Source organism: Engraulis encrasicolus, chromosome 6, assembly GCF_034702125.1.
Source record: "Engraulis encrasicolus isolate BLACKSEA-1 chromosome 6, IST_EnEncr_1.0, whole genome shotgun sequence".
NCBI classification, from domain to species: Eukaryota; Metazoa; Chordata; class Actinopteri; order Clupeiformes; family Engraulidae; genus Engraulis; species Engraulis encrasicolus.
In genome coordinates this window covers 46,763,835-46,783,425 of record NC_085862.1, presented here as the reverse complement: position 1 = coordinate 46,783,425, position 19,591 = coordinate 46,763,835, and the positions used below count along the sequence as shown (strand labels likewise).

The following is a 19,591-nucleotide window of genomic DNA, read 5'->3' as shown; positions in this document are numbered from 1 at the left end:
TTATGGTGAGGCGATGAAATATTAGATGCAAATTGCCAGGATACTGTTCTAAATCATCACATTTTTGTCCTCAGAACTTATAACATCAGATGGCCTGTGGTTATCCAGTTAGTACATGTGGAACATGACAGATTATATAAATGTTATAAATGTGCATCATCAGGGGTGTAGTGGACGTGGTACGCAGGGGTACGCAGTCTACCTACCCCCTTCTCCTGAGGTGAGATTTTAAAAAGAAAAAAAACCTTCTGTCTGGGCTTGGTTACAAAAAAAATAGAACGAGCACACAGCAGTTGGTGATGGACCAAACAGATGAAAGCGGAGAAGAAATGACAGTAGGTTGTGGGGGTGACATGATGAGTTGCCCAAGTAGCCTAATTGATGACGTCATAAATTGCGTACCCCCACTTTAAAAATCCCCGCTACACCACTGTGCATCATGCGTCGTAATCCAAAGTGTGCATCCAGTCTACCAATTGCACCTGAAACATAACAACAATTATGACCGCAGGCTATGAAATGCTTGGCATTAGCCGTTATTCTGGGTAAATAATTACTTTGCTCAGCATTTACTTAACTCGCAATACTTGGTAAATGTCTTAACAGAAGACTCTTGCTCTCGGGTCATTTCACGAGAAATCAGACACTTTGGGACCTGACCGACACAAATTTCAATCATACTTGGTGTACCTGTTTAGTAGAATGGTAGCACCCCAGCACTGCATTTGTGTGAATCTGACACCAATATTAAGGGAGAAACAGACTGGGGAAGGTTTACATACGAGGGTACACTATACATTCAGCCTTGATTATATCAGTCCGTGTAAGTCACAAAAAGATATCTGTGGTGCTGTTTTCTGGCTCTGCAAATTACACAAATAGCATGGAATGCAACAACCTTCAGAATATGTATTATGTAAATTAAAAATTGAATATCAAAAATATATATATTTTAAAATGGCCAGTTCCTTGTCTAAACGTAGCCTGCAATGTCATGAACAACAACTGAAATGCTGGTGTTTGGTTCTTTATTCATTTCAGAGATAATGGGACTAAAAATATGGCATCATACAGATCACCTAGTAATAATATGGCAATACCATAGTAATATCACATCTATCACATCACACTATCGGAATATGTGAAGGATGGAGATGGTCCATGAGGATGCAGGAAGTTCAGTTTCACCTCTCCAGTGTTCGGCATACATTCCTCACATGTTGACATCCACTAGTTGACATCATATACAGCTACAACATACCCTTTGATGCTTGAACATTAAAAAAATCCTTTACTGAGCTTATTCTTTCAACCCTGCATTCTCTGAATTCTGAAAATTGTCTAGCTTCCACTGTGTCCATTGACAATGGGTAGAAGCTGTGTAGTTTTTGAGTATCGGGAAAATGCCCGTTATGCCAGATGGCCAGTCCAGTCCTGTCCCTGACACTACTCTATTGCTACTTTATTACAACTCATTTCAACCTTTATGTCCCATTATCTCTGAAATGAATAAAGAACCAAACACCAGCATTTCAGGTGTTGTTTATGACCTTACAGGCTATGTTTAGACAGGAAACCGGGCATTGAAAAATATACGTTTTTTTTATATTCAATTTTTAATTTTTCAATGCATCATAATTCATATTCTGAAGGTTGGTGTATTCCATGCTGTTTGTGTAATTTGTAGAGCCAGAAAAGAGCTTTCAAATAACACCTCAGACGTCTTTTTGTGACTTACACTGACTGATATAATCAAGGCTGAATGTATAGTGTCCTACCCTCATATGGAAACCTATGCTAGTCTGTTTCTCCCTTAATATTGGTGTCAGATTCACACAAATGCAGTTCTGGGGTGCTACTAAACAAGCACAGCAAGTGTGATTGAAATCTGTGTCGGTCGGGTCCCAAAGTGTCTGATTTCACACGAAATGACCCTCTCGTGGCTTGTGTCTTAGTGAATCACAGCCATGTGGCTGTTCTGAGTACAAACTGAGTATAACTTATCCATGGAAGTGAATTAGCATGCTTCCATGGTGTTGCACCACTTCTCAACCCATTTGATTTACCAAGCCTGCAGACCTTTAAAATGTTCAGGGTGAGAGCAGAAACCTGAAATGTCTGCTCTACTCTGCTCTGAGAAAAATGAAAACTACTTATGCTTGACCATAGTGTCTTATTCAGTGTGCTAACCTGCTCTCACCCTGAACTGTTCTTTTTGTGTCCATGCCTCTCTAAACATCTAGAGCACAACAATATCCTTGCTTTGTGACCTAAAGATTGTTGTCAAAATAATTTGTATACTACATTTACTATGAGTATGTGTTCTGTGTGTCAGGCAAAAATAAGGACTATCTTCTGTCCTCTGTGGATCTTTTCACTGCCATACGTCTGATGCTGGCTGTGAGAGATCCAAGTTTAATGACAGGACACGGCGCAAAAAAGGGGTTTCTCTCTCTCTGTCTCGATCACCAGACCAATCCTCCATGATTTACACAGCACTAAAAATAGTTGGATAAGAATTGGTCTATTTCCTTCCCCAAAGCACACTAATTTGGTGCCCGGCCGATCCATCAAGACAAGCATTAGTTTTGAATTTTATAGTGCTGTAGTTAAGGAAGGAAGCTCTTTAAATATACATAAAAACATCAGAGGAGGCCGAAAGAAGGACCAGTGATACATTTGATATCATATGATATCATAGAGGAGGACCGAGCTTTAGTCGGCCCCGTCATGGCTCACACATTCATTTCAAACGTAGAGGAGAGGAGAGGAGAGGAGAGGAGAGGAGAGGAGAGGAGAGGAGAGGAGAGGAGAGGAGAGGAGGGTGGTCTGGTCTGGTGAGGTCATTCGAAATGCTTACTGGAACAAAAACTGGTGTGAGTCTCGTCTGAGTCAGGATCCGCAATGTGGAATCAGATGTGTTGTACAATGTAAATGGATTTTTTTTTCTTAGGTCAAAGCCATGTTGAGTAGAATATAAGAATGTTGCCTTTTCTTCTGCCAGGTTGGAAGAGTTGAGTCCTGGTGTAGAGAAGTCTGCTAGGTCTATTTTGAAAGTAAGCCAGGATTTGGAACGTCTGCTGGTAAGGAAACCTAAAATCTGATACCCTGTTAAATGGTTATTTTCTCAAACTGATAAGATTTCAGCTTTAACGCGTAACCTTACAGATTTTTTTGTTGTTGGAAATGATGTATTCAGCTCAGAAAAAAATCACATTATTTATAATGATTAATTTTGCTGCAGGGGTTGACATCACTGTCTTTTTTGTCCACAGCCTCTAGAGGGCGACAGCGAGTTGAAAATGCTGTTTCCAATCCTCCCTGTTGGTGACCTACTGATGGAGCTGAAGAGGCACAAGCAGCTGGGTGAGCACACACACACACACACACACACACACACACACACACAAACAACCTTAATTGTTAGCGGTATGTCAGAGAAAATGTTATTAATGTGAGCTTTCTATGATTAAAAAAAAAAAATTAAAAGTTCCATGAAATGAAACCAGTAGAGATGAGAATATTAAAATGTACATATGACTGTCTCTCTAATTTCAGTTGCCAAAGTCGAGTCATGTTTTGCCATGGGGATGATGGATAGACCGTCTCATTCTACAGGTCAGTGCATTGCTATTATATCATTTTCATTGAGCATGACAACAGCACCTTTTACCGAGGTTAAGTTCCACTTATTCACAAGGACATGACTGTTCTCAGATGCCCTGTGTATGTATACATTCATGTAGTGGAAAAGCCTTTCAACTTTCCATCACGTCTCTGTTTGAGCCTCATAATTCCACACTTTCAAGCTATCAGCTGTAGCCATCTTTTACGACCCCCCCTGTGTTCCAACATGCCTGAAAGGGACCCTTTTTCATTATATGTGTTCGGCAAAACAACATTTAGTTTTCTCTACACAAGCAAGCGCTCTGGGCCCTTGTGACAGAATTAATATGATTATTGAAGGCACACATAGCGCCCGCAGCCAAAAGCTCCACTTGTGATGCGATCACATAAGGCTGATCTGGAGACTGAAAGGGGATGATTGTTTTGGTGGCCGGGCCGAGAGAAAACAGTGTTTTTAAGATAAGTTCGCCCAAAATTGTTTTAATTCGTCACGCTAGTTCACGCATCCCTTTTCGCATGCAGCCTAATACAGGGGAGAAGTCACATTGTTTATCACATGGTAGGGACCATGAAATCTCTTCGCTCGCACTGGCATGAATAAGGCCTTACAGGAGCATGCAGAGGGGTTGTGAGAGATGGAGGACTGATGGAGGAACAGTGGGATGTGTTGAGTGAGGTATATACATGCAGAGCTAGCAGATTGTCAGACAGGACTGGGAAGAGCACCTTGGCCTTCCCATCCTTAAACCTCCGGTCAATTCACATTTGTATCCACGTTACGATTGGGTGATGTCTTCTTGGAGGAGAATACCCCAGACAACATGACCAATCAACAAACTTGGGAGGGAAGGGGGTAGGTGGGGTTGAAAAATGGCTCATTGCATTTGAGCAGATTACGCATCATGCTCAAACGCTAGAGATTGGGTAATTCACACATGGATTCACATTTCAAACTCAGAGTTCGCTCCTCTCACCAATAATCGTTTCTCAATTTGGCCGTTTTCAAACCACGACTGTAGTAGGAATGAAATTATTACAAGGGTATGGTTAAGACCAGACCAGTGAAAGAGCAAGGCCCCGCTGAAGTCTGACTCACGAGAGATCATCAGATGAGTTGTGTATGCTTTTCCTGTTTCTTGGTAGCTGTCAATACATATCACGTGGCAATTCATGTCCCCCACGGTCTCCATACATACATTTTAAAACGTGGTCCGTCAGTTATTTGTAAAGAAAACCTGTGCGTGTCTTCACCCATGTTTCCTCGTCCTGCATCTTTGAGGTTGGTTCATATTCCCATCGCTATGCAGTGCGGATCCTTGTATGCTGGAGTCGGAGGGGCAGGGTGGTGTGGCCTGTATAATCGCAGCCCTTTGAATCCTGGTAGGCTTGGCAGCTTCGGCCCAGGTGCGATCCTGGTTTGGATCAGGGCATGTCAGTTTAAAGAAAGCAAGGTGCAGCACCACTGATGTGTTATTGAACAGAATTCAAACAATTTGCGGAACTTCGCAATATTTGCCCAGTACCTGGCCAGTTGTTGGGATGCACATAAAGTCACTACTTTTGAATACTGCAACCAGCAGCTAAAGACCACACACTACAGACTACCAACTCCGAACAGTTGGCTACATTAGGGAGATACAGAAGCAAGGCAATGGAGCTCAAAAGTGTCAACTAGCCATCGCTTTTATGTGGTCAAATACAATCTTAATTCTTACCTGTAGTTTAAGTTCCTGGTTGTGTCTTCTTCTTAGGTGTGTGTTTGGCAAGTGTGAAAAAGGACCGTGTGTGTGTGTGTGTGTGTGTGTGTGTGTGTGTGTGTGTGTGTGTGTGTGTGTGTGTGTGTGTGTGTGTGTGTGTGTGTGTGTGTGTGTGTGTGTGTGTGTGTGTGTGTGTGTGTGTGTGTGTGTGTGTGCGTGTGCGTGCGTGTGCGCGCCTGTCTGTGTCTATGCCTGCGTACATATGTGTAGGTGTGTAAGTGTGTGTGGGAGGAATGAAACGCCAAGTCCTGTCCATACAGAGCTGAAGAAGTTTTTGGGGTACTTCATAAAGGAGGAGATTGGGGGGGGGGGTGTCTTGTTCTCTTCGGCCATTCATGACCGGCCGCCTGCCCCCGTCTGCGGTCGTAAATCGCGCAGGTTGCCGAAGCATTACAAATGCCCCGGATCATCTTTATGTGCTGATGAGCGCAAAATAGGAGAGAAAAGGAGCGCAATAACTCTGTAAGGCCGAGCCCTCCTCTCCCAGCTCGCAGGGTATTGATTATTTGTGTGCGGCAAGAGATTTGGAAAATTCAATTAAAGGAGTTGAGCAAAGGATTCATAAATCGCCCCCACCTCCCTCTCCTCCTATGACCCCCCCCTCCAGCCCACACTCATCCACGGCCACAGACATTGTTACGTCTTAAATCAATGCTGCCCTTCACGATATATTTTCTTAGGAGCATGGTAAATAAATAACATTTAAACAGTTCTGCTTACCGGCTGAAGCAAATTTCTTTCTCTCTCTCTGTCTATCTCTTTCTCTCTCTTTCTCTCTCTCTTTCCCTCTCTACCTCTCTCTCTCGACTACTGTCCGATCTGGCTTGGGGGGGGCTAACGGATTTTTATGGCAGATTCTCCATAAGGGGAAATCCTATATAATATGAATTTCGGAGGTGACACGATGAGAAAGGGGAAGGGGACGGATCAGCAGTATAAAAATTGATCAGGCCGTTGGACGGCCGGGGCGCGGGGCGAGAGATTTGTATGGCAGCCGTAATAGACTGCATTAAAGAGGGGAGATTCCTTAAAAATGTAATAAAAGCGATGGAATTTTCAGCGTCTGTGGGGCTATGTGAGAGGGCTCCGGGACGACGGTCTGGTTATGATGGCCGCATCAATCCTTTCTCTGCCCCAGCGCAAAAGGATGAATGGCAGCTGTTTTGGGGAGACTTTATGTTTTTGATTAAAATCACAGGCGCAATTAAAGAGGTGTTGTATATTAGAAACAGACAAGTCTCCAGCCGAGGATGGTGGTCGGTCGGTGTCTTGCCCGCCCTCCCACTCTCCCACCCCTCATGGCACCGCTCAAACCTTTCCCCATTACAGCCCCAAGATGCGTCATTTCAACTCAGATCTGGCTGTGCAATAACACAGAAAGGGCTTATTTGACAGCTTCTCAGATGTTATTCGAGCCGGGAGCATAATCATAGTGAAGACTAAGGCCCTACGGTTAATTAGCTGCTTCATGAAACTCATTCAATACCTCTCCCACATTAGCCTATACTCAGATGTCATTATTTCTCCTCTCTCCCTTTTTTTCTATCTCATTTTTTTTAGGTTTCCCTCACAAAGGGAACTCCCATGAGATGGCGAAGACGGTCTTAAGATAAGGTAACTCAAATCTGTTGTATCACATCCACACAGAGATCACACTCTGAGATCAAACGAGCAATAACATGGGGTGGAAGACTGCATTTAACATTTGCCACTGCTTGCTATGTCATTTGGTTAAAATGTTTGGGTGCAATTATGATGGCTTCATACTGGCCATATATTACTGTATTTACTGCTTAATGCTTGGTATTCATTCAACTTCAGCCATGCATAGCAATGATTGTGTGACAAATGTTCCCCCTTTTTGTCCTGATAAGCTCAAAGTTCAAAATGGTCAGATATCTTACTTAAAACAATAGAGGTAGAGGGCTACAAGTGCCTAAAAAGCAAATACAAACCCATAACCACCCAGGTTTTAATGTGGCGCCTTAAAATACAAAAAAAGACCAGAGAAACGCAAAACAAATGTTAATATTCCATCTTCACACCTCACCAAACGCTGGCAAACAACATAACACATTCGCTGGCATCTCCTTGGCTTTGACATGGCAGGTCATTACAGAATCCCCTCGTCTGTTTAAATACCTGGTGTGTGTGTGTTTGTGTGTGTGTGTGTGTGTGTGTGTTCGTTCTGTAAGCGCTGTGATTTTTGTATTTATGTTTTTTTTTCGCTGTCGTCTGCTACTGGCATGCAATCCCATCTTATCTTCTTAGATTTAGCTCAGCCACAAACTCCCCGTGGAGCAATATTTTTAATGTCAGGGACATCACATACAAAGGCCTCTTTTCCAACTTATTCCCTGTGTGTGTGTGTGTGTGTGTGTGTGTGTGTGTGTGTGTGTGTGTGTGTGTGTGTGTGTGTGTGTGTGTGTGTGTGTGTGTGTGTGTGTGTGTGTGTGTGTGTGTGTGTGTGTGTGTGTGTGTGTGCGCGTCTTGATGAATTCAGCATTGGGCTGTCAGTGTGGAGACATCCGAAGAGGCTGCCAATCATATTTGTCCATGTCTAAACCACAGCAAGCAGAAGCGTACGCACACACACACACACACACACACACACACACACACACACACCACACACACACACACACACACACACACACACACACACACACACTTTCATTCCCTGACAGTTTTCTTTTTTTGTTGTGCTGGCGGACATTTGCACATCTTTCTTTCTCTCTTCCTCTCTTGTCTCTCTGCCTCTGGATGTCGGGTGAAGGGCTCCCTTCACTTCTCTTGTGTTTGACAAAATGTTGATTCTATGGTAAACAGTAAACAGCTCTCGCTGTAAAAATAATGCTCCTCACACGGGCACTCGGGCCTGTCAGAGTTGACACTGAGGGAGACAGACAGACATGCGCGCGCACACACACGCACACACACACACGGCTCTGCAGACACCTTAACACACATAAAGACAAATGTTCATAAACACACACACAAATGTAGGTTTAGTACACACACACACAAATATGTACTTTTATGAGTGTTTTATAAAGTGTTTTTTTTCTCTCTCTCTGCATGTCTGTGCGCTCCAATCCCAACCCCCTAACCGCATGCAAACACTTTTGCATTTCCCACAACCATAGTGTGTGTAAATATAAGTGGTGGCATACATAGGCCACTTAAAGCACACTCTCGTATGACGTACCTTCAGTTAATTTACACACACACATACACACACACACACGTACGCATGTCCAGCCGCCTACCACTCTTTATTTGGCAGAGGGTTAGCGCTGGTTCCCTGACCTCAGCGCTGTGTGGCAACAGCTGGTGTGAACTGAACAGACCAGAACAGAAGCTCCTCTCCTCTCCTACATGGCATTACGTTGGTCATACAGGATCGCATAGCTGCCACTTTAACACCCCTGGAGGCCACCTGAAGGACACTCAAGTATTAACAAAGCAAATGTTTTCCCATCCGACCGCCAGCACCTGCGCTTGGGGAGGTGAAGCACAGGCCACCGGCTAGTGCTAGTGCTAGTGCTAGGGCTGGAGTGGAGCTCGCATGAGTCACACTGCAGTACCGGCTATGGCCGACTTGGCCTCTTGTTCTTTTCATTTACTTTCTATTTGTTTTAGGGCTGTAACGCTATTGTATCGAACCGAGAAATCGCGATACACAGTGTCATGATACTGTATCGTGATACTAAGAAGCAATATCGTGATACACCCTTTCAAAGTTTTGTTACCCATCAGTCCAGAAAACAACCACATGATATGATGTGATAATGCTTCCAAGCTTCAAATCATCATCATTATTATATTTAAACTGTTTAAAATTATTAGTAGCCACTTGTAACCTGTTCTACTTATAAAGTATCATAGTTTTTATTCATAATTTTATTTCATAACGTTGGTAATTCTGAAATCGTTGGGTGTATCGAACCGTAGGTCAAAAATCACGATACGAACCGAATCGTGAGTTGAGTGTATTGTTACAGCCCTAATTTGTTTACATTTTTTGACTTCCTGATTCTGATATTCTGCCTCTACAGAATGTAAGTAGTTAATTTTAGTGTTAATTCAGCACATTACATTACACTTAGCTGTTGGGTGTCTTGTTCAAGGGGACTTCAGCCATGGATGAAGCTAAAGAGAGAGATAAACCCTCTTCCTCTTGGTGGGAATCGAACCAAGAACCCTCTGGTACATAGGCAGGGTCGCATCGTTGCCACTTAAACATCCCTGGAGACCACATAAAGGATGCCCAAACACTGATGACAGCTAACTGTGATAGCCCTAATCCTGATCCTAATTGGTGCAAGTGTTCCAGCAGGTTGATGAAACCATTAAGTGTAATACCCTGCATTATGACCACAGGCAGAAGTTATAGCAGGACTTTTACTTTCTTTTAGTCTTTCTCAGTTCATCTCTGCCTCTTAAAAAACCCCAAGCATTGACATATCTTTTTCTTTTGTTTTCATTCTTCTCATTTTTTGTAGCATAAATGGAGAATGGTGCCGGAATAAAAGCAGCAGCACCTTCCAGACTCCCTGCCATCTACCATGCCCTGGTCTACCTGACAACAGTGCATGTCTCGCTGACATCTCCAGTTGGCTGATAAGTCTTCTGCTGGACATCGTGCCTGCTTGGGGCACATGAAGGACCATGAAGTGTTTCCTCCCTCGTCCACTCCTCAACTCGACGTGCAATGTCATGGATGTGTTTGTCTTGCGATGTTCATTTTGGGTTTGTTTCTCCTGGTGCAAGAAGAGTCTTTCCACTCCACAGTCTGCCACTCAGTCGTTTTTTTGTGTGTGCGCTATGTGTAGCCACATTCTGGGCAAGCCGTGTGTGTGTGGCCTTGTATATTTGTAGTCATTTTCATGTGTGTGTGTGCGCGTGCGTGTGCTTTTGTGCCTTTGCCTGCAGGGCCGTAGCTGCAAATGTCCAACAACAGCGGCCCCCTTGTGACCTGATAACATTTATAGTTGTAATGGATTTTTTTTAATGGCCGTCATTAAGTCCCGATAGAGATGGGGGTGAGCTGAGGTGGGAGAAAGTGAGAGGCATGGCGTGTGCCTTCTTCCTGTGGTATTTCAGCTTTATGGTGTTATGCTCTCACGTCAGCTCTGCTCTCATCATTTTCGGTTTCACAGACTGGGGGCTACACTGATTTCATTTCAAATGTTCAACCACTCCCTCTTTGAGAATACCATTGTTTTGTATTGGCTTGGTACAATGACCTGCATTGTGGAATTTAATTAAAATTTAAGACTTGCAGCCAAAATGTGTCTCATAAATGGTAGTGACTTGAAAATACATGATCATTACTTGTTCTGCTGGCATTTTGATATTTGTTTGAAATGCTTTTACTTAGGGAGTCTTCACAGGAACTGAAAGACACAAAGATGTCTGTTTTGTAGAAAAGACGTTTTAATGAAGAGCTCTTATAGAAAACATTTCTTGTATGCACAGAGTAAAAAAATGGTCCTCTAATTGAACAAGTATGACCTCAGACTAATAGGATTACCAACAACCCTCATGAACCCTACAATCATTTTAAGACCGACATCCTTGGCTAATGCAGACACATATACACTGATACTCATTTCTCAAAACCAATTGATTTGGACAGCTTTCTCAAGAGTGTGGATATTACTGGTATTTATGCTTCATAGTGATGAATGGTAAGGGCATGATGGCCCCCTTTACATCTGTTAACAAAACTGTGAACACTCCTGTCTTTAACAGCTCTAGAGACAATAGCCACAACCTTTTTCAGAATTAAAGGTACACTGTGTGAGATTTTTAGTCGTTTATTTCCAGAATTCATGCTACCCATTAACTAATGTTACCTTTTTCATGAATACTTACCACCATCATCAAATTCTAAGTATTCATTTTGACTGGAAAAAATTGCACTTTTCATACTTGAAAAGCGGGATCTTCTCCATGGTCCGCCATTTTGAATTTCCAGAAATAGCCATTTTTAGCTGCAAAAATGACTGTACTTGGGCCATACTAGAAAACATCAGTTTATTACTTAGTAAACGTTCATGAAAAGATCAAATTTGGCAATAAGCAGCCCAGTTTCAATGAGCAGCATAGTTGCAGTACCTTTTTTGACCATTTCCTGCAGTGTACCTTTAAACATTTCAATTGTTTACACTTTTATACTTCATTCAGCAAATCTCCAAAACAATTTATACTTCAATCAGCAAATCCGGCTTTCATGATGACTCTTAACTTCCATCCTAGCATAAAATGGTCAAATCAGACTGCAGACAATATGCTGAAGTGCTAGTGCCAAGATGCAGAGACCAGCTGAAAGCATTCAGAAGAGTAAACTGCAAACACATTACTGAATGCTCCTTTAAAACAAAACAAACGAGTGACAAACAGTGATGGCAACCTGGTCCCCTTACCAATGCTAGATGCATATAATGTGTGTTTGGCGCCACCCTCAGGCAACCCAAAACACTGCGGGTGGACACACACACACACACAAACAGATAGACAGACAGGATCATTGCAATACTTGACCCAACCACCTCCAGGGGGCCAAGTAACTACCTAAAAAAAGACACAGAACCGTAAATCAGTTGTTTTTCTTGCCACTCCTCTTCCCTGGGGTCTCGCTCAGCTGCAGCAGGTTGAAGTAGAAGGTGAAAGCCAGGAGCTGTGCCCAGGACACCAGAGACACCAGCACGGGGAACAGATCTGGCAACCTGGCAGGAGGCTCCAGAACCACACTGGCCATGCTCAGACCAGCCATGATCACCACCGACGCCACAAACTGCACAAAAACACAGAGAAGTAGTGTGTGAACAAAGCAAAAATCTGATAAAAAGGGTTTTTTTTTTCTTTCATTTTACTATAAATATCACACCCGGGTAACCATAAAGGAACATTCGTACAAGGTATCATTCTAACATTCAAAATCTATGCATCCCAAAGGAAAAGCTATTGTTGCTATGAACAAATGTGCTTTTCAAAAAAAATCTTGTGCTATATAGAATTAAACTTTACAAGGCCATAATGCAGGATTGAATCAACAGCTCTGAATCAGCACCTCTGAGATACTTCAGACGGTTTGCATTTTACATAGAAGCCATGATGAGTTTTGTTGAAATAGTTCAAAACATGTAAAGAAAAACAACGCACTGCACATAAAACATCAGAGAACATTAGATACATCCTGGGGTCATCTGTACATGTTTGTTTGTGTTCGTCTGTTCACCATGGAAAATTGGTGTGCGAGCAAAAGGAAGTGCTATTCTTTGCTTTGAGCATATGAGTTCATAATGCATGCCATGGACTATGAAATACCCCGCACTGTGTGTAGTACTTTAAACCACACTTAAGTGCTGCAGGGGGAGAGAAAAAAAACACTGAATCGCTCCCTTTCTAGAAGAGCCAGTCAGACATCATCTGCCCTGCTGCTCAGTTATCACAAGATCTACGACCGCAGACATGCAAAGCTTTTCCGCGGACAGAATCCGACAGGGGCATAGTGCGCGCACACATGGAAAAATCAACAACGCCCCGACTCGCACTTCTGTGTCTCCTAGTTGTACAAAGTGAGACGCTATCATTCATCGCCACATCTCTTCTCTCTCCCCCCCCCCTCCTCATCACAAGACCGGTCTCTCCACCACCTCCTCGCCTTGCAAACCTGGCATTTAGCTCCTGGTGCTCGGAGAGCTTATATGGGAGCCGAGAAAGCACGGGACCTCTGTGTGTGTGTGTGTGTGTGTGTGTGTGTGTGTGTGTATGCGCGTTGAGCTCATGGAGGACACAGAGCCCCCTGAAACCAGACGCTGGCCCCTGGGCCCCCTTATTTATGCCTGTTGAGTAAATAAATATATCTAGGCAAACCTGTGTTAATGGCGCACTCTATATAAAGCCAACCAGATGACTCCTTGCAAACACCCTCACACGCTGACTCCCCGCACTATGTATGAGCTGAGCTTTTCAGCAGCTGTGGGGGGATGCGTTTGAGGTGGGGGGGTGGGTGGGACCTGGTTGGTGTATGTGCAAACTGACCCACCATGGAGTAATAGAAATATACTTAAATAAACCAAACCAAACAACATTGAGGAGCTACTGACACGCGATACAGGAGCTTTAGTTTCGTATACGATGGAGCATTGCTGCTTGCCTGGCACAAGTCCAAGAGACCGTGGAGGGCATGGGGGTCAGCTCTTCTCATGCTGCAAACATGGGATGATGATGACACCTTGGATCGGATAAAACCACCCGAGATGTATAACTATACGACCCAACGTGCTGCTTTTAACAAGGTGAACATGTTTCTATGTGTTCCCCAACATAGGCGTCTGTGGGCCTCATGTGTGATGAGAGAAATTGACATTGAGAGATGAGGATGCCACTTTTAATCATCTAGCAACACAATATGATACATTTGCTGTCAGCTTGTTTTCATCATTTTCCAAGAATTGTTTTCTAAGCCCAAAAAATCTCAGTCCTACCAAATTCCTGGAAGCAACACAGAGGACCCAGTTTGTACCTCTCCGTATATTTCTGTCTCCATGCATACATAATTTGATCTGTAGTCAATTAGCTTGATGGATGGGAGATGTTGTCATCATCAGTATTTGTAGAGATATTTATAAATAGAGTATGTAAATACATTTTATTACCATTTAAAAAAAAAGCCATTGTGGTGCCTGTTTCCTACACTCAATGAAAGCATATGCAATGAAAGAGTATTGCGCTGCCGAATTGCAAATGAGTAAATCAGAATAACCCTTATGTTGGAGGCAGTTATGGCATTGAACTCGAACTTACCCAGGGCAAAAACAAAATGGGTATGAACTGGCCCTGTACAAGGCATTTGGTTCCATGTCCATCCTTTAGAACAGTGTTTCTCAACAGGGCTCCACGGACCCCCTGGGGGCTTTTTGTGGCCCTAGGGCAGGGGTTCCCAAACTTTACCATGTTGAGGCCCCCCATATACCGATAGATTCCAGCCAAAGCCCCCCTGACACAGGCCGTGCCACACAATTTTTTTCTGAGCACTCTTTCACAGCCATAGTCTCGGTCTGTGTGTCAGTGCCCCATTGGGATATATAAAATACAGAATTCAGAGATTAAATTGATTATTATAATGCAGATCTCTACTAATGGACATAATGTTTAATTAATTTTTGCTTTTTTTGGTGTACATGAATAAATTATTAATATTATTTGCTATCCTTCCAACCTGCCGCGGCCCCCATAGCACCCCTTTGCGGCCCCCCAGGGGTCCCCGGCCCCCACTTTGAAAACCACTGGACGTTGAGAAGGATACAGCTGAAAGGGGTGCTGAAGTAACATTGGGGGGCATTAGTCTATTTTAGTTTTAATACTAAGGAGGAGTTGGCAGGCTTATGATGAGGTCAAAAGGGCATTACGGGGGCTTAGGTTGAGAATATGGTGGTGTTTGTTCCAAAAAAAAAGGTTGAGAACCACTGCTTCAGAAGAAAACTAAATTCCTAATAGTTGAAGTGTGGACACAAACTATAGCTCTGCACCTCTCCTGTACTCCACCTCACTCTACTCATACCAAAAAAAGGGCAAGATCAGACACTATGTAATCCTTTTAGATCAGGGGTGGGGAACCTTTTTCATTCGAGGGGCCACTTCAAATTCATCTAAGGGCCGTAAAAGTCCTCAGAGGGCAGTACTATAAACACAAACCAGGATTTCCCCCTGCACTTAAGGCCTATATTGAAGGCAGCCACCTTAAAAACAGATCCCACCTTCTCTAGGTGCCATGAATATAACTGGATTGTATTGCAAATGTATTTTCTAGGATTCCATTACAAAATATGTCATATTTTATGGCCGCAAACGGACATCGAGACATAAGTTACCAACCCCTGCTTTAGATTTAGTACATGGAAGTGCATGGAAGTCCTTGTGCACAACCCTTCAGTTGTCCAGGTGCAGGTGTAAGGCTGGAAAACTTGATCAATATGAAAAGTTCACTAAACACAACACACTGGATACTGTTCTTTTTCTCTTTATTTATCTATATAAAGATGTGTCTCTCTATTTACATAAAATATAAAATGAAGAGAATAAAGAACAGTATATCCAGTGTGTGGTGTTTAACGAACTTTTCATTTCGATTTCGTACCTTCCACTTGGTGATGAGGCCCAGGTTGAGGCGTGGCAGGCAGGGCAGGAGCGTGCTGATGAGGGTGTGGTAGGGCTGCAGGCGTAGCTGCTCGTCCGTGGAGCGCTGCAGGGCGGACAGCAGGAAGACCCCCAGGTACAGGAAGGCCCCCGAGGTCACCATGTAGGGCAGGAGCAGGCCGTCTTTCAGCAGCAAGGGGAGCATACTGCATAGACACACACACCAGACTTGACTTGACTTGAAAGCTTTAATGTCCTTAAAAAGGCAATTTGTCTCACAGCACAGCAGAATGACATAAAAACATATAGGCCTACAATAAAAAAACACATAGAGACGGACAGAGACACACAGAGCCGGACAGACAGGCAGACACCATGTACTTTATTTCATTCACATTACAAATATCTCCAATTGTCCTAATATTGCAGCTGATTGCAATGGACCATCATTGCAATGAATACACATACAGCCTACAGGAAGCATAGTAGAGAATCATCTTTCCAGATGAACTGTCTGCTGTAACATATGCGCCTGCTCGCACACACACAGGCACATACACACATCATGTGTGTACTCAAGTCTGTAAAGTACATTCCTGATTAGTCACAATGTTCCACTATTCATCATCATCATCATCATCATCATCAATGCCTGAATCATCTATGCCTTCACATTGGCATTCCATACCTCTTCATTCAGTTCATTCGATGCAAATAGTAGAAATAACACGTTTTCCAAGAGACACACATAGAGACTGCACATAGAGCACTAGGAATGAGGGTTTTGTGCGTCATTGGTGAAGGGACACACGTATGAATGGTATATTTCTGCTAAGACCATGGACATTCATGTGCACTCAAACAATGACCGATAATGTTAGTTGGAGGCGCAAACACAATGTCCTATGCCCTTTCCACTTTTCTAAACAAAGACAGAGAGAAAGAGCGAGAGCTAAAACCGCAAGAGAGGAGTAAGCTTAATGCTACCCTAGCATTGTGATTTTTATTTGGTTAAACACACTTCGAACATTCTACATTTTTTCGAAACAAAAATGTATTTGAAAAGACCCATCTTTGTCCTTCATTGGAAAACAGAATTGTTTTTACACATTCGCACCACTGTTATTGTTTTTCAGGACCAGACAGGGGGAAAAAAATCACATCCTGGAGCTCCGGCAATACGCTGTTGTGATAGGACAAGGACAATAGCAAACTCTCCATCCATACTTTAGGCAATACAAAAACTCTGCTTCATATGTCTGATTGGATAATGGGCGCTGTAACAAACGGACGTGTGTCTTAACAATGGAGGAAAATGAAAACGCTGTCGCTGCCAATTGGCCTAAACTGTACTCAAAGCAATGGCAAGAATGAATCTACAGAATGGCCAGGCTGTGCCTATACAAAGCGCGCTTAGTGCGAAGTGGTATGTTGGCTATGCCTCATAATTCAGCAATATCCTCACACTAAACCACGCGCACAACTATTAGTGCTGCTGCTTGCCAGAGGAATTTGACGACAGCTGGGTGAACTTTGGGGCGGCTTTGCTTCCTCCTGTTGGCCCTCTGCTGCCCCAACATCCACCGTGATGACCATGGGTCTCTGGGTCATCATCTAGATTGGATTCGAATTCAAATCGCTTTTTGTCTTTTTAAAATATATATTTGTAGGGCTTTTTTGCCTTTATTTGACAGGGCAGTGGGAGATGGTGACAGGAAGCGAGTGGGAGAGAGAGATGGGGGAGGATCTGCAAATGACCTGGGCCAGAATCGAACCTGGGTCGCCGGGGGCCAAAAAGCTTTCTTTCTCTAACATGATGCGGAGTAATACATGCTTTGTATGTGTACTGCTTCAGGAATGAATGATTTAGTACAAATTGTCTTTTTGGCCAAATACACTCTGTATCTTCTGTGTGAAGGCAGTAGCTCAAAACAAGTATGGAGTGGGTGGGAGAGGGATCAAGGCAGATGGAGTTGTTCTTTCTTACTATTGCCTGTAATTCATTATGAACTGTGGGGCATTGATGTTGCATTTTACAGAGATCTCTCATTTAACAGAAAGCTATTGGTAAGGTAATAGTTCTAATTAACAATCCACAATTACAATTTCTAAGCCATACCATTTTATGCACCTACTAATAAAATGGAACCATATTTGTACCATAATTTTGTCCATTTTGTCATCTGTGCGATCAAAAACATGTGATGTACGATAATTTCAGAGTTTTCATTCAGTTCATTTAGTTACCTTGAAACAACCATTTGGTTGTTGTACGAAAATTTCCTCCCAAAACCCCCCAAAAAACGATAATTTTGAGGTTTTGGTACAATAGTTCAACATTTTCCATCTGGCAACACTGATCTGAATCATAGCCACAGGACTCACCTGAAGGTCGTCAACTGAAGAAACCAGAGAGCCATCAAGGGAATGTCACTCAGGAGAAGGCACACTGGCCTACGGTAAAAACACAACACAGAGAAGAGGCTTTAAAAGGAACAGCCCAAACATTTTTGGAAACATGTTCATTTCACACCTCCACTCAAGTTAAATAATATTTAAAGTTACTTTGAACCTTTCTTCTGTTCTTCCAGCCGTACTCTGTATCTGGTGGTATTACTTCTTGCATGTACTGTATCATTGAACCAGATGGTAGCAAACACTGGTGTCACTTTTACATCTTATGCACTTTACTTGGGAATCTGCTGCTACTACTAGTACTAAGTGTTGTACTCCAAACAGAATTTCGTTGCTTTTTTGACAATGGCTACTTTTACATGACGTTTTTAATTCAGAATTAATAATTCAGAATTAAATAGTTCCGTCAAGTTTACTTTGGTCTTTCATTTAATTCTGAATTGTGAAGTGTTTACATGACATTTTCAATGCAGAATTAAGCCTTATTCAGAATTAAAGTGAGTTAATTCTGAATTAAATGTCTCATGTCTACGTAGCCAATGACAATATACTCATGAATCTTGAAGCAAAAATGGTACCAACTAGTCCCATTCAGATCAATGGCACATGCTGAGAAGTAACATCTCCAGCATCAGAGAACACACTGTTCCTGACAACAAAAACACCTAATGTAGACCTCAAATGGAGAAGAGATATGAAGAACATTTATGAGCCAGCGAGGTCATATTGCTGAGCTGAATGACACGTCATGCACTGGCAACATAATAATTTAGCACAATGACACAGGCGCAACATAACAGAAACCCATATACAGGGGTGTAAAACACATGCATGTGATCATGTTGACGGTGGCGTTGGAGGTGACACCCGTTTTCTGGGAGCGTGTGTACTGGAGCTGGTAATTACCGGCCTCCTCTCCAGTGATCCAGTTACAGCCACAACGCCAGCCCACCCCACCACCACAGATCCCCAGCAAACAACATCCACCCAACCCACCCACTCGCACCCCATCCACCCATCATCCCCACCACCACTCCCCCTTGCAACCCCAGGCCTCCTCTCTAATCCTGGAACAAGCATAACTGATTGATTCGGGTGGCAGGTGCAAGGTTTAACTCAAACCGCTAATAAAGCAACAATCTGGACTATCAAGATCAGTAGATCAAGGTGGATCTGGAACTGAATCAAAGTTGAAGCAAGCAGGCCTTGCGATTACAGTGTGTGTTTTACAGAGTGTGTGTACAAGAGCTTCTGTTCCTTCTATGCTGAGCTGAATTCATAAATAACTGATATTTAAGATATACATGTTACACACTAAATTCACCATGTGCCTGCCACTTAAATCAATATGTGCGATTGAATACATAACCAGGGCAGACTTGACATAAACTTTGGTACCTGCAGGCCACTTTGGCTAGTGGTTTTCCTGACTCACTAGCTATTCAGCCTTTTCACTAGCCACAATTTTGGTAGCAACACATTGCACAGCTGGTAGCAACACAACTCCTTAAAGACCAAGCAAAAGTAGACAGGGTGTCTATGTGACATGCCTTCCTTTCGACTGGCCAACACTGGAAAGCACAGAGTGTCAAAGAGAAAAACTGTGGCTAAACCAGGTCAGTGCGGCTTTCAACAACTTGACT

At 43.0% G+C, this 19,591-nt stretch overlaps 1 protein-coding gene across 2 annotated transcripts in view; it reads right to left on the bottom strand.

Moving 5' to 3' along the window:
* The window catches only part of alg6 (ALG6 alpha-1,3-glucosyltransferase), a 406,699-nt gene that overhangs the window by 375,172 nt on the left and 11,936 nt on the right, over positions 1-19,591 (bottom strand). The window contains exons 12-14 of one of the 2 annotated variants that reach the window (XR_010035228.1): positions 17,919-17,987; positions 15,535-15,739; positions 11,535-12,186 (exon numbers count right to left, since the gene is read on the bottom strand). Coding sequence is in view for 1 of the 2 variants with exons in the window: in XM_063201806.1 (XP_063057876.1) it covers positions 11,989-12,186; positions 15,535-15,739; positions 17,919-17,987 (472 nt within the window). In the remaining variant the exon portion in view is untranslated. Of the gene's footprint in view, positions 1-10,805; positions 12,187-15,534; positions 15,740-17,918; positions 17,988-19,591 lie in introns of those variants that run through there. The other variant, XM_063201806.1, reaches the window with a different exon arrangement.